A 15,000-nucleotide genomic window follows, 5' to 3' on the forward strand; every position below is an offset into this window, starting at 1 on the left:
AAAAAATACCTCTTCTCCTTCTCCTAATCTGGAAAAGATCCAGGACACATCTAAAAAGCCTTCTTTGTATTTAATATCTCTTTCGAACTATAAAAGGAATCGATAGGAATCCCTTTCTTCTAAATAATACGTCTGGAAGGTCTTGCATTTATAAAAGACCATTGTTAAGTCTTCTTTCTAAATAGGCCTGTACAAAGTCTTCTTTCTGTAGAAGGCCTCTGAGTTCATAAAAGCCCTCGGGATGATTTTCTATTTAAAAACAATATCTCAAAAGTCACAAGTCATGTGAAAGGTCTTCAAGGAAGACCCCTTGCAGAACGTCTATCTTATAGTCTCTTCAAAATCTTCCATACAACCATTGGAAAAAATCTGTATATTTAAAAAAAAATCGTATAGCCCCCATATAACGATACCCCCAGATATTCGGTATTTTGATGATTGTAGCCATTTTTTTCAATGAATTTGTCAGAAAATCCACAAAAGGAGTTCCTCCTGAGTGCTTTACCCCCTGGAAGAGTATTGTCTATATAGGTCCACGATATCGTATATCCCCAACGATACCTTCCTATATTCGGTATTTTAATGATTTTAGCTACATTTTTGAATGGAACTGTCTAGAAATCCATACTAGAAGTTCTTTCTAAGCACTTTACCGCCTGGAAGAGAAATGTATATATAAGTCTCCCCGCTAGGTATTCCCCGATATTCGATTTTAGGGACATTATTTACCGGAGTTGTCCCAAATTTCGTATTTAAAGTTCGTTAAGGGTACTACAGCCCACGGCAAAAAATTGCGTATATAGGTCCATGTCTTCGTATAGCCATCAAAAAAAGGATACCTCTCTATATTCGGTATTTGGGTGATTTTATCGTCAGTATTCACTGGAATTGATTTCAATTTCGTATTTTAAATTCGTAATAGTACTGCAACCTATGACGGAAAATTGCCCACGCAGGACCATGTCTTCGTATAACCCACATATAGCGGTTCCTACCTTTTTGCGGTATTTTGATGATATTAACGACATTATTCAACGGAATTGTTTTAAATGTTGCATTTGAAGGTCCAATTTGGTACTTCAGTCTATGACAAAAAATTGCGTATGCAGGTCCTCGTCTTTGAATATCCCTTATATATTGGATTTTCATTTAAACCGTATTTTTCGAGGAGGTTGTTTTAAGTTTTTCAAGTTCCTTTCTTTTTACTTGTTTTAATTGCAAATCTCCATTTAAATTTATTACTTAGCAAGTCTTAATGTTCTACAGAATTATTTGCCATCAAATTCTACTAAAAGCATCAAAATTCTGGAACTTACCTAAACGCCAGGAGTTCATATGTGTTGGTGATTTGTTTGGCATAAGGACGAATCCTATTCAAGTAGTAATCGCTTAAGATTTAGATTTAACTCCCACCGATTTCATCTTTGACCGATTTCAATTTTATTGTGCACCAAATGTGTAAAAATCGTTCAAATATGTTATATTTCGACACATTCAACTGAATTCAGCCTAGAAATAAGTACCTCGAATTCGAAATAAGTACCGAAATTCGTTTCAGATAAACCTATAGCCCCTATATACATGTTTCATCCGATTTGCGATTCGTAATATGTACTCCACAACAATGATTTTTAGGTACCAGATATCATATGGAGCTCAGTCAGTGGCGTATTTTATGCACCAAACACGCTGTGTGTGTGCATTTTCAATGACGTTTGGAATAGGTGACGAATTTTTGTCTTAAAGTCTATATTCATGTGCGCTGGAAATGAAGCGAGGAACCTCATTTTGTAACCATTCTTGGAATGTCCAAGGTCTGCGACCAAAATGTCTGCGTGACCAAGCCTCGTGACCAATACACCCTCCAGAATATTTTCGCGATAATATTCGGCATTTATTCTGATGCCACGATCGATTAATATGAGCGGAGAGTGAACAACGGCTGTTATGGCGGCCCACACCATCACCATGGCCGGCGCTTGACTTCTGGGGGTCAACCGAAGGTGCACATTTTCAGCTGACCTCTTTGGCAAGTAAACACGATCATTTTGTTTATTTACAAACTGCTCTGCTAGACAACGAATGTTTTCTCATCGGAGAAAATCAAATTCGGCAGTTTACCACTTTCGGCCAAGCGAAGCAACTCTTTAGCTCTTTTGAGTCTATTTTCTTTCTGTTGCGGTGTAAGTTCTTGCACTTTTTGGAATTTCGATGGCTTTACCCCGAGCTCATTTTTAAATATTTGCCGAATTGAATATTGCGATATATTTAGCTCACGACGAGGGTTTCGATCAAGTCGCTTCTTTACTTTTCGAACCATTTCTGCTGATGTTGTTGTTTTCTTCCGTCCACTTCTTTGACGTCGAGACCAGTACTCTACCAGTATCACGGAAACGAGCGATGGTACGAGACATAGCTATAGCTGTATCTGAACCGATTTTCACCAAAATATGAAGCACTTGCTTTTGGCTGACTTCCGTCGAAAATGCAAAATTTGGGCTGATATTAGCCATTTGGTGAACAAAAACCTGAAATCGGTTAAAGATATATATGGAAGCTACATCGAAATCTGAACCGATCTTGACAAAATTTTAAATACTTGTTTCAGAGCTACATCTGATATCTGGTACCAAAGATTATTGTTGTGGAGTGCATATTACGCATGAGAGGGTCTTAAAACTCCAAATCAAATGAAACATATATATGGGAGCTACATCCAAATCTGAACCGCTTTTCTCTAAATTTGATCTACTTGCTTCTAGACTGCATTTGGTCGAATGCGCCAAAATTCCGGTCATTAGACCGATATTGGCCAATTGGTGCACAAAAATCCTGAAATCGGATAAAAATATATATGGGAGCTATATCTATATTTGAACCGATTCTCACCAATTTCAATGTGGTTCGCCTTTGGGCCAAACATTTCATCTCAATCGGATAATAAATGCGATCTGCATTTTGTTCACAAGAATACATGGACAGACGGACTTACATGCATAACTCGACTCAGAAAGTGATTCTATGAAGATCCTTAAAATTAACTATGGGTCTATCTCGCTTCAAACTCCATGTTACAAACAAATGCACAAAGACATAATGCCCTTACCAGGGATGTAGGGTATAAAAATCAGAAAAATATACTTCCCTTTTCAAAATTATTTATTAAATGCAGAGAAGTAAAAAAAACATTTTTTCATAGTTGTATGTATGTATGTGTCAGCAGCTTTCAAGTATACAAATTAATCCTTATCCTTACACAGAGATTTCCAAAAAAAAATAAAAACCAAAGGGGGCAGTCATTTTTACAATTCCCAATCCAAATCTAACCATAGTAGGCATATGGAGCAGCATAGTAACCACTATAGGCATAGGGAGAGCCATAATAGAATTGTGGAGCTGGGTTGGGGCCGGGTGCAGCCTTGGGCAATGGAGCTGGGGCAGGCAGTGGTGATGGGCTGGCCATGGACACGGCGAACAAGGCGGCCAAAAGGACAAACAACTGCGAATTTAGAAAATATTTCATTAAAAATTGAAAAACAAATAAATTTTTAATTTTGACTTACAAATTTGAACATTTTGTGTGTGGGTTTGATTGAAGTTGTTGTTTCTACGTCAGCGAGTAAAATGCTTCTGATGCTTGTTCTCGCCCACGCTTTGGCTATTTATAGCGAAGATTAGTTTCATTTTTGAATTCCTTTTCAATTTAATTTTCTCTACTCCGCCACTATGCAAATTGGGAATTCCCAATTTGTGCAGTCTAGAATTTTTCTTGCTATTCATGCGATCCGGAGAAGCCATTTACCGCAATAATAGTTATTTTATCCCACCCCCTTGCCATCTTCTTATGCCGTAGTCTTCCAGCATAACAAAAGACGTAGTATCATTTATTTTGTCATTAAGATTGTGATTTGAATGTTAATTTTGCGCCGATTTGATTTTGGATAAGTCCGAAATGGTCAATCAGAAATAATGGAAATTAGCTGGATGATCGAATGTCTGGACATTAAACCAAGGGGCAAAAATTTTGCATATTTTAGGTAGTTTATAGGTGGAAACCCTACGAAAGGTCTTAAATTTTTAGAAGCCATCCTGAAATATTATTCTTTAGATGAAAGCTCGGAAGGTCTTCTGTAGATTTATAGTTATCAGTTCAAATGTAATTTTTAGGTAGAAGCCATTTTAACCCATCTCATTCCGAGATCTAGTTTTAATTTTTGTTTTTTTTTTCTAAGGCTAATTTGAGACCACTCATGTCAAAAAGCTACTCGAGAAAAATTTCCGATTTTTCGTTTTTCCCGAAACCGTATACACATAAGAATTTATGCTTTTTATACCCTCAGCCACATGGCTAGAGAGGGTATATATCAGTTGATGCGGCCAAATCGTGCCTCATCGAAATAATGGTTTTAGACCCTATGTCCCTATGGGCCAAATCCGATTCAGGACATTTGGAGTCGATCTAAGGATGTCCGTCCTTCGGGCTGTCTGGCTTGTGCGCACGATATCTCTCGAAGGGAGTTTCCGATTATTGTCATTATTATCAAACGTAGATTGAGTTCGCAGATGGGCAGATGGGCTCGGTCCACTCCTTCTGGTACCTCCCCCAAAACAGGTCGAAATTTTGAAAGACAATAGTTTAATGCACAGAAAGAGAAAGGATAATCCAATTTTGCTCCAACTTTGGAAATAATATTTGCATCAGTGCTAGATCAGGTATGAAAATGGACAATATCGAACCACCTCCCCCACAAAGGGTCAAAACTTTGAATAATTATAACTCTCATTAAATTTGATGTAAGAATCCGATTGTCTTCAAATTTCACACATCCCAATTTTTTATTAACCTAAGGTCTGGCGTGAAGATGGAATATGTAGGTCTACTTCTTCTGGTACCTCCTTCACAAAAATTCGAACTTTTTTTAAAAAAAATTCTGCACATAAAGAGAAAGGATAATCAGATTTTGCTCCGACTTTGCAAATCCTCATATGCATCAGGTTTTTTTATTAACCCAAAGTCTGGTGTAAATACCCCCACAACGAGTCAAAGTTTTGAATAACCAAAACGATCATAAAATCCGAAATAAGCATCCGTTTCTCTTCATATTTCACACATCCCATTATTTATACTAACACAAGATCTGCTGTGATGATAGGATATATCCGTCCACTCCTTCTGGTATCTCCCCCACAAAGGGTAAATATTTTGACGCTTATATCCATTAAGCTCATAAAACACGAAATTAAGATCCAATTCCAGTCAGACTTGGTACATCTCAATATTTCTATCAATACAAGATATGTTGTAAAGATGTTAGAGATCGGACCATTCCTTCTGGTACATCCCCCATAAAAGGTCGAAATTAAAAAAAAAATATTTTTGCACAGAAAGTCAATCGATAATCCGATTATGCTCCAACTTTGCAATTCCTAATATTTGCGATATTTGGTCAGGTGCGAAAATGGACAATATCGGTCCACTCCATCAAGTACCTCCCCCACAAAGGGTCAAATTTTTTAATAAATACAACTCTTATAACATGTAATGTAAGAGTCCGATTATCTTCAATTTTCGCACATCACAATATTTTTATTAACCCAAGATCTGGTGTGACCACTCCTTCTGGTACCACCTCCACAAAGGGTCGTGAATATGCACGAAACTCAAAAAAAAACTCGAAATTAACATCCAATTCCATTCAAGATATATTATAAATATGGTAGAGATCGGACAATTTCTTCTGATACCTCCCCCCTATAAATAGTCAATGTTTTGAATAATCAAAACGATCATAAAATCCACAATAAGCATTCATATTTCACACATTCCATTATTTCTACTAACATAAGACCTGTTATATAGATGGTAGATATCGGAAAATTCCCTCTGGTACCTCCCTCAAAAAGGGTCAAAGTTTGGAATAACCAAAACGATTATAAAATTCGAATTAAGTATCCGGTTCTTTTCATATTTCACATATCCCATTATTTCTGCTAACACAAGATCTACTGTGAAGATGGGATATATCGACCCACTCCTTCTGGTACCTCCCACACAAAGGGTCACAATTTGAAATAACCAAGAAGCTCGTAAAACGCGAAGTTAACGTCATATCCTCCCCTACAAAGGGTCAACAATTTTGAATAACCGAAACGATTAAAATATTCGAAATAAGTATCTGGTTCTCTTCATATTTCACACATCCCATTATTTTTAATAACACAAGATCTGTTGTAAAGATGGGATATATTGGTCCAATCCTTCTGGTACCTCCCCCACAAAGAGTCAAAATGTTGAATATTCATGAAACTCATAAAACGCGAAGTTAACATCTGATTCGATTCGGACTTGGCACATCTCAATATTTCCATCAAAACAGGATATTTTATAAATATGGTAGATATCGGACCATTTCTTCTGGTACCTCCCCCACATAGGGTTCAAGATTTTGAAAAACAAAACGCTCAAAGCAAGCGCAATAAGCATCCGACTCTCATTAAATTTCACACATACAAACATTTTTGCCAACACAAGACCTGTTGTGAATGTGATATATATATCTGGGAACCCCTTCTCGTACCTCACCCACGAAGGATCACAATTTTCAATACTTTTATAATCACTAACTTGAAAGTCAGCGTTTCTTTACACTTTGTTATATATGGATATTAATGTCCGATTTCCTTGTATTTTTCCCCATATCAATATTTTATCTGTATTAGATGAAGCATGACAAGTAAAAACGAAGCTAATTTCGGCCGGGCCGAACTTTTAAAACCCTCCACCATTTGGAAGGAACTTGAAAATTTTCAAAAACAAAAATCCGAAAAATACCACCAAATTGAAAACCGTTATATGGGGACCATACGAAGACGTGGACCTGTCCACGAATGTTTTTATAATATGCTGTAGTATCCATTACGAACTTCAAATACGATATTTGTAACAGTTCCAGTAATGTCCCAAAATAATCAAAGTACCGAATATCAGAAGGAACCGCTATATGGAGGCTATACGAAGACCTGAACCTGCATAGACAATTTTCTGTGATAGCTTGAAGTACCCATTACGATCTATCATTACGAAATTTTAAATAATTCCGGTAAATAATGTCACTAAAATCATGAAAATACCAAATATTGGGAGGTACAGTTATATGGGGGCTATACGAAGACGTGGACCAGCATACAAAAATTTTCGTCATAGGCTTTAGTACCCATTACAAACTTCAAATACGAAATTTGAAATAATTCCGGTAAATAATGTCGCTAAAATCATGAAAATACGGAATATTGGGAGGTACCGTTATATGGGGGCTATACTAAGACGTGGATCTGCACACGAAAATTTTCGTCAGAGGCTGTAGTACGCATTACGAACTTCAAATACGAAATTTGAAATAATTCCCGTAAATAATGTCGCTAAAATCATGAAAATAACGAATATTGGGAGGTACCGTTATATGGGGGCTATACGAAGACGTGGACCTTCATACGAAATTTTTGCCATTGGTTGCAGTACCCATTACGAACTTTAAATACTAAATTTGTTACAATTCCGGTGAATATTGTCGCAAAAATCATGAAAATACCGAGTATCAGGAGGTACCGTTATGTGGGGACTATACGAAGACGTGGACCTGCATACAAATATTTTTGTCATAGGCTGTAGTACCCATTGCGAACTTCAAATACGAAGTTTGAAATAATTCCGATAAATAATGTCGCTAAAATCATGAAAATACCGAATATCGACATGGCCCATTTACAAACTTAACCTGCCTACTGGTAAACTATGTTCAATTCGTTCAAAAGATACCGTGATTACAACAGAGGAACATTGCTAGGTCGTCTTAGAATTTTACGCTGATCCAGAATATAAGTACTTTGTAGGGTCTATTCTGAATATTTCGAGTAGGAAAGTAGTCGATATAGTCCAAACCTGGCACATTGCAATATTTATGTCATATTTACTTAGGTCCGATACGAAATGGACAATATTGGTCCATATTGAATAATCATAACAAAAGTCGAAATATATTTAAATAATCGAACATTGGCTGATGGTATACATCGGTCTGCAAAACCAACTGATACTTTTTAATTTTTTAACAAGCTTTTTTTAATAAATTTTTAATTATATTTTTTATTTCATTATAATTTTAATTTCGATTTAATTTTTAGTCAAGAATTTATGCCCTTGAAGTGCTACAAATTAAATGACAAAATTAATAATAATAACAAAATTAATCTAATAGTGGACGGCCTACAAATTCTTACTTCCGTCACCACCTTTTATTGTAAAACAGCTTATCACCACTTCTCAACCATAAAATTATTTGGCAACTTTCACCCAGAACAGATAATTGTGTGTGTATATTTGTAATCGAAAACCCCCCCAAAATAACAAAATTCCTTAAAATGCCAACTCCATAAAAATCACTTCCCCCCCTTCCTCTTATAATATAGCCACGCATTCCCCAACTGGTTCCATGGTGTAATGGTTAGCACTCAGGACTCTGAATCCTGCGATCCGAGTTCAAATCTCGGTGGAACCTAAGCGATTCTTTTTTCATGTTTTTTTATTACTTAAGGTTATTTCATTGTCAAGTCTTTCGTGTGCAAAAAAGAGCTTTTCTCATATTCAATAAAGCTTTAGCGGTGACAACACCCTGTATGCAATTAGGATTGTGTCCGAACTATTAGTACAAAAATTTGTTCTAAAAATTAAAATGAAAAATCTGTTGGGTGAAAGGAATAAAACTAAAAATAACTTTTAACAGGGTAAGGTGTTGCCATATTTAGAAGTGCAGATTATTATTGGGAAATCGATAAGGGGATTTTGTAATTAATAAATAAGAATAAAATAAGTTAAAAAGCATAAGTCGGTTTTGTCAACAATTATATATACCCTCAACTTTTGTCTCATAATAAAATCTATTTTGAATTGATTATTCAAAATGTTATCCCTTTATTGGGATGGTACCGATGGAGTGGACCAATATTTTCTATATCGCATATGACTTAAGTCTGATATAATTACTGCGACGTGGAAGGTGTTAGTGCTATCAACTTCTTCCTCCCTTTTATTTGAAATAGTTGTATACATTTTTTGGAAAGTGTTGAGCCTTTGTGGAGATAGTAGGAGAGAGAGTAGATGTCTTAATACAGCTAATACTAATACTGATACAAATTGAGATGTGCAATAACTACATATTTCCAGTTTTGTGGGATTAATGGGTTTTATATATTTTGTGGGAGATGTACCAGATGGAAGGAAAGGATGGCTTACAGAAATTTTATTATTTTACCCTTTGAGGGGGAGGTACCTAAAATATAGGCCGATGAGTTCCATATTCACACTAGACCTAATGTCGATAAAAGTGTTGCTTTGTGCGAAGTCGAAAGAAACATAAAATATTTTTCTTAATTTTATGACACTTGACTTATTTAAAATTTTTAAGCCTCAAGAGGAGAGAATCGACATTCACCTTAAATTGCGAGTTTAGTCAAACATTAGGATATAATTAGTTTAAAGAGAATTGTTGACTTGCTTCTTACATTTTAATGGATATAAGTAACCAGAAAGTTGACCCTTTGTGGGTCAGGTAGCAGAAGGAGAGGTTCGATATATTTCATATTTATTGAATTATTTGGATGTGTTGAGTTTTAATGGAATCAGATCAACATTCCACCTTTACTGATCTTCATTTTTATTTTAAATTTTGACCCGTTGGGGGGAGATACTAGAAGGAGTGGACCGATATCTATCATCTTCACATCAGATCTTGTTTTAATTGAAGTATTGGAAAATGTGAAGTTTAAAATGAATCGGTAGACATAATTATTCAAAATGTTGACCCGTTTTGGGAGAGGTACTAGAAGAAGTGGACCGATATTTTCCATCTCCACACCAGACCTTGGGTTAATAAAAACATTGGGATGTGTATAATGTGAAGACAATCGGACTCTCACATCACAATTTATCTGAATTATAATTATTCAAAATGTTGAACCTTTGAGAGGGGGGGTACTTGATGAAGTGAACCGATATTGTCCATTTTCGCACCCGACCTAGCACTAATGAAAATATTAGGATATGCACAGTTGGAGCAAAATCAGATAATCCTTTCTCTTTCTGTGCAGAAAAGTATTTATTTTTATATCCTCAACAATAGTATGGAGATATACATGGGAGCTTTATCCAAATCTGAACCAATCTTTTTAAATTTTGGCAAAGTTATTTCTGGGCTGTACCTGTTCTCTAGTACCAAATACCACTGTTTTGGAATGTATATTACGTTGTAAGGGACTTAAACACCAAATAGGATGAAAAATATGCAGGAGAGAAAAAAAACTGCAACCCATTTCAGACTGCTGTCATTTCAAAGCCACTCGTCCGACAGCTATTATGATTATTCTAGTGACAGCCCATTATATTGTTTACAAGCGTATAAGAGCATTTTAATGAGAATTTTCCAGAAAAAATTTTATCAGCACCATCGCACTCAGCACGTGCCACCCAAGAATGGTTACAAAATGAGGTTCCTCGCTTCATTTCCAGCGCACAATGGGCACCAAAATCTCCAGAATTTGCTATGACCTTGCAATACTTAAACCATGCTATAATTCCTTATTCCAATAACAGTTTCATTCGAATCATAAAACAAGTTAAAAATCAGTAAATTCGGACGGTCCGAACTTTGAATACCCTCCACCATTTTGAACGAATATGGAAAATTTCAAAAAATTAAATTCTTTAAAAATTCCGTTAAATTTTTAAAAATACAGAATATAGCCGTTATATTAGGGTATATAAGACGTGTACCTATTACCTATTACCATATTCAAATTTGAAACTTGAAATAAACGGTGATTAATGAAGTTAAAATCATCAAAATTGCATATATAGTGTGGTACCGTTATATCCGAGCTGAACGAAGACCTGAACCTGGATAGACAATTTTCTGTCACGGGCTGTACCATAACGAACTTCAAATACGACATCTCAAAAAATTTCGGAGAGTATTGTACCTAAAATCATCAAAATACCGATTATACGGAGGTACCGTTATATGGGGACCATACGAAGACGTGGACCTGCACAAACAATTTTCCGTTTTAGGCTGTAGTATTCATTACGAACTTCAAATACCAAATTTGAAACAATTCCGGTAAATAATGTCGCTAAAATTATCAAACACCGAATATCGGGACTTACCGTTATATGGGGCCTATTCGCACAGATAATTTTCTGTCTTAGGCGGCAGTATTATGGGGGCTATTCCAAAACGTGGACCTACATGGCCCATTTTCAATACCCAAAATCGTGCAGACACAATATACATTTGAGTAAAATTTTATCAATCTAGTTCAATTCGTTCGGAAGCTAGAGTGATTTCCACAGAAGGACGGACATCGCTAAATCGACATAGAATTTTATGCTAATCAAGAATATATATACTTTGTGGAGTCTAAAATGTATATTTCGAGGTGTTACAAACGGAATGACAAACTTAATATACCCTCCATACTATGGTGGAGGGTATAAAAATGACAAAAAGGCAATGATGAAAAGGAAAATTGCTGAAAATAATTGTCTTGTATAAATGCAAGAGGCAAGTTCAAAAGAGAACGATAAATATTGCCGCCGGAAAGTACTTGCAGTTACATTGTAAAAATTAAAGCATCCTATCATAGCGAAATTCAATAACAGTTTCATCCGATTCATAAAAAAATTTCAGGCAACTGTAAATTTATTTATGTGGCAACACTCAACTCTCATCAGTTTGTATTTGTTCACAGCAACACAGAGAGGAGAGAGTCGAAACGAAAAATGCAAAACATCAAATCTCACACGAATCAAGCATAACAGAAGCGGCAGCAACAGAGCAGCAGCCCCCCAAACGAGAGATAGATAAACAAACAAATCGAGATTCGTGGCTGAAGGTAACGGTAACGCGGACGGAAGGAAAATGAATACCAGTTAATGTGAGAAACATGTGTGATTACAAATCGACATCCGAGTGCTGCAGATTTGATAAAAGGAAGGGTAAAAGAAAATGTAAAAACAAAATATTATAAACAAAAACAGAAAAGAAAAAGAAAAATAAATAAGAAATCAATTTTCTCAAGAATAGCCAATGTAGAAGAAGGACACAGCAGGACGACAATAAAGAGTGACATTTTTTTATTTTGAAAACCTTGTGGCAAAAGTATACCTACGGTTGTACCTACTCAGTGCTTAAATCAAAAACCATCTGCATCAATGTTGCTCGCTTCTCCCCATCATTTTTATCATCATCATCCCCTTCTTGGCGTCTTTGAGAAAATCAAGTTTGAGTAATGGACTTTTGTTCTGCAAGTTAATGTGGTCGAATAATTACAGCGGTTTTGCAAATGTGTGACTTTAATGTGCTGCGAATTGTTTTTGTTGTTAATGAATGAAATCGCGTGCCACCCACCACCCCGACAATCAAATTGACAGTCAACCTTAAGTTGTGCATTTAAATCCATAGCTGAAAGTAAAAAAAAAACAACAAAACATAAAATGACTGTTGCTTTTGCACTAACAAATCACAACGTTTCCTAACCTCCGTCCGTCGCCAAACTGTCTACCGAGGTCTGCCACAGCACACTCGGTTTGAGGGATTGTGTCCTACAAGTGGTAATCACCTTCGCTAGATAATAACAAAAGAAAACCGTTTCCAGCTCCCCTCCGCTCCGCTCCTACTATGCTCATAAGTACAATGAAAGTCTTAGTCGCTTTAGGTCTCAGTTTAATGTTCACCATTTCTCTGCTGAAATTGACAATCATCTTTTGGCACACCTATCCCTCGTTGATGGAATATGGCTTTGGCAGTGACTTACCCAGTGTCGATGAATGGCTGGATGAACAAAACTTAACGGATTTTAAGGAACTATTTCACAAACATGGTAAGTAAGTTAATTGAACTCAGTTAAATGGATCTACCTGTTAACCCTTATTTTAGATTTTATCGATTGAGAAGTTGATTGTCTGTCTGTCGTCTCAGACAAAATGACTGCTTTGTTTTTAGTCGTTTTGTTGTCTGAATAGTTTGCAAATGTTTTTGTTTTGATTTTGTGGGGGGGAGAGAGAGAGAGACAGTTGAGAGATAACTTTGCTAATTGGAGCAATATTTAGTGATGTCAACTGTGGTGATTTTAGAAAATCGCTAAAAATTTCCAGGAAATAGAAATATTTTTTGAAGGGACTTCCAGACGTGGATTTTTTAATGAATATTTTTTGTAGAGCCTTTGAGACGTGGATTTTTTTAAAGAATATTTTTTGAAGAGTCTTTGAGACGTGGATTTTTTAAAGACAATTTTTTTGAAGAGTCCAAGAGACGTGGATTTTTTAAAGAATATTCTTTGAAGACTCTCCCAGACGTACATTTTTTTAAAAAATATTTTTTGAAGAGTCTCCCAGACGTCGATTTTTTAAAAAATATTTTTGAAGAATCTTCGAGACGTGGATTTTTTAAAGAATATTTTTTGAAAAGTCTTCTAGACGTGGATTTTTAAAGACCATTTTTTGAAGAGTTTTCGGGACGGGAATTTTTTAAAGACCATTTTTTGAAGAGTTTTCGGGACGTGGATTTTTTAAAGACCATTTTTTGAAGAGTTTTCGGGACGTGGATTTTTTTAAGAGTCTTCCGGACGTGGATTTTTTTAAAAGAATATTTTTTGAAGACTCTTCATGACGTGGATTTTTTTAAGAATATTTTTTGAAGAGTCTTCGAGACGTTGATTTTTTTAAAGAATATTTTTTGAAGAGTCTAAGAGACGTGGATTTTTTAAAGAATATTTTTTGAAGAGTCTAAGAGACGTGGATTTTTTAAAGAATATTTTTTGAAGAGTCTAAGAGACGTGGATTTTTTAAAGAATATTTTTTGAAGAGTCTAAGAGACGTTAAATTTTTTAAAGAATATTTTTTGAAGAGTCTAAGAGACGTGGATTTTTTAAAGAATATTTTTTGAAGAGTCTAAGAGACGTTAAATTTTTTAAAGAATATTTTTTGAAGAGTCTACGGGACGTGGATTTTTTAAAAATATTTTTTGAAGAGTCTAAGAGACGTGGATTTTTTTATAGAATATTTTTTGAAGAGTCTACGGAACGTGGATTTTTTAAAAATATTTTTTGAAGAGTCTTCGAGATGTGGAATCTTTTAAGGAATATTTTTTGAAAAGCCTTGGAGACGTGGATTTTTTAAAGAATATTTTTTGAAAGCCTTGGAGACGTGGATTTTTTAAAGAATATTTTTTGAAAAGCCTTGGAGACGTGGATTTTTTAAAGAATATTTTTTGAAAAGCCTTGGAGACGTGGATTTTTTAAAGAATATTTTTTGAAAAGCCTTGGAGACGTGGATTTTTTAAAGAATATTTTTTGAAAAGCCTTGGAGACGTGGATTTTTTAAAGAATATTTTTTGAAAAGCCTTGGAGACGTGGATTTTTTAAAGAATATTTTTTGAAAAGCCTTGTAGACGTGAATTTTTTAAAGAATATTTTTTGAAAAGCCTTGGAGACGTGGATTTTTTAAAGAATATTTTTTGAAAAGCCTTGGAGACGTGGATTTTTTAAAGAATATTTTTTGAAAAGCCTTGGAGACGTGGATTTTTTAAAGAATATTTTTTGAAAAGCCTTGGAGACGTGGATTTTTTAAAGAATATTTTTTGAAAAGCCTTGGAGACGTGGATTTTTTAAAGAATATTTTTTGAAAAGCCTTGGAGACGTGGATTTTTTAAAGAATATTTTTTGAAAAGCCTTGGAGACGTGGATTTTTTAAAGAATATTTTTTGAAAAGCCTTGGAGACGTGGATTTTTTAAAGAATATTTTTTGAAAAGCCTTGGAGACGTGGATTTTTTAAAGAATATTTTTTGAAAAGCCTTGGAGACGTGGATTTTTTAAAGAATATTTTTTGAAAAGCCTTGGAGACGTGGATTTTTTAAAGAATATTTTTTGAAAAGCCTTGGAGACGTGGA

General features: G+C 35.2%; 1 protein-coding gene, 1 long non-coding RNA gene and 1 other non-coding gene across 5 annotated transcripts in view; 2 read left to right on the forward strand and 1 right to left on the reverse strand.

Moving 5' to 3' along the window:
• The first annotated feature begins 8,483 nt into the window (after positions 1 to 8,483).
• TRNAQ-CUG (transfer RNA glutamine (anticodon CUG)) lies at positions 8,484 to 8,555 on the forward strand. The gene has a single exon. It is a non-coding gene; the product is annotated as a tRNA-Gln (tRNA).
• Positions 8,556 to 11,892: 3,337 nt separating this feature from the next.
• LOC109612785 (uncharacterized) lies at positions 11,893 to 13,062 on the reverse strand. 3 transcript variants are annotated; one of them, XR_009342554.1, is made up of 4 exons: positions 12,971 to 13,062; positions 12,591 to 12,917; positions 12,235 to 12,515; positions 11,893 to 12,026 (listed from the first exon to the last, which is right to left on the reverse strand). It is a non-coding gene; the product is annotated as an uncharacterized LOC109612785 (long non-coding RNA). The 3 variants fall into 3 exon arrangements; XR_009342555.1 differs by having other exon boundaries at positions 11,895 to 12,026; positions 12,223 to 12,515; XR_002194679.2 differs by lacking the exon at positions 11,893 to 12,026 and having other exon boundaries at positions 12,171 to 12,515.
• The window catches only part of LOC101900092 (apoptosis-resistant E3 ubiquitin protein ligase 1), an 82,525-nt gene continuing 80,256 nt past the window's right edge, over positions 12,732 to 15,000 (forward strand). The window contains exon 1 of the mRNA XM_020037144.2: positions 12,732 to 12,933. Within this exon, the coding sequence (XP_019892703.1) occupies positions 12,732 to 12,933 (202 nt within the window). The remainder of the gene's footprint in view (positions 12,934 to 15,000) is intronic.

This window comes from Musca domestica, unplaced genomic scaffold (assembly GCF_030504385.1).
Source record: "Musca domestica strain aabys unplaced genomic scaffold, Musca_domestica.polishedcontigs.V.1.1 3, whole genome shotgun sequence".
In the NCBI taxonomy this organism is placed as follows: Eukaryota; Metazoa; Arthropoda; class Insecta; order Diptera; family Muscidae; genus Musca; species Musca domestica.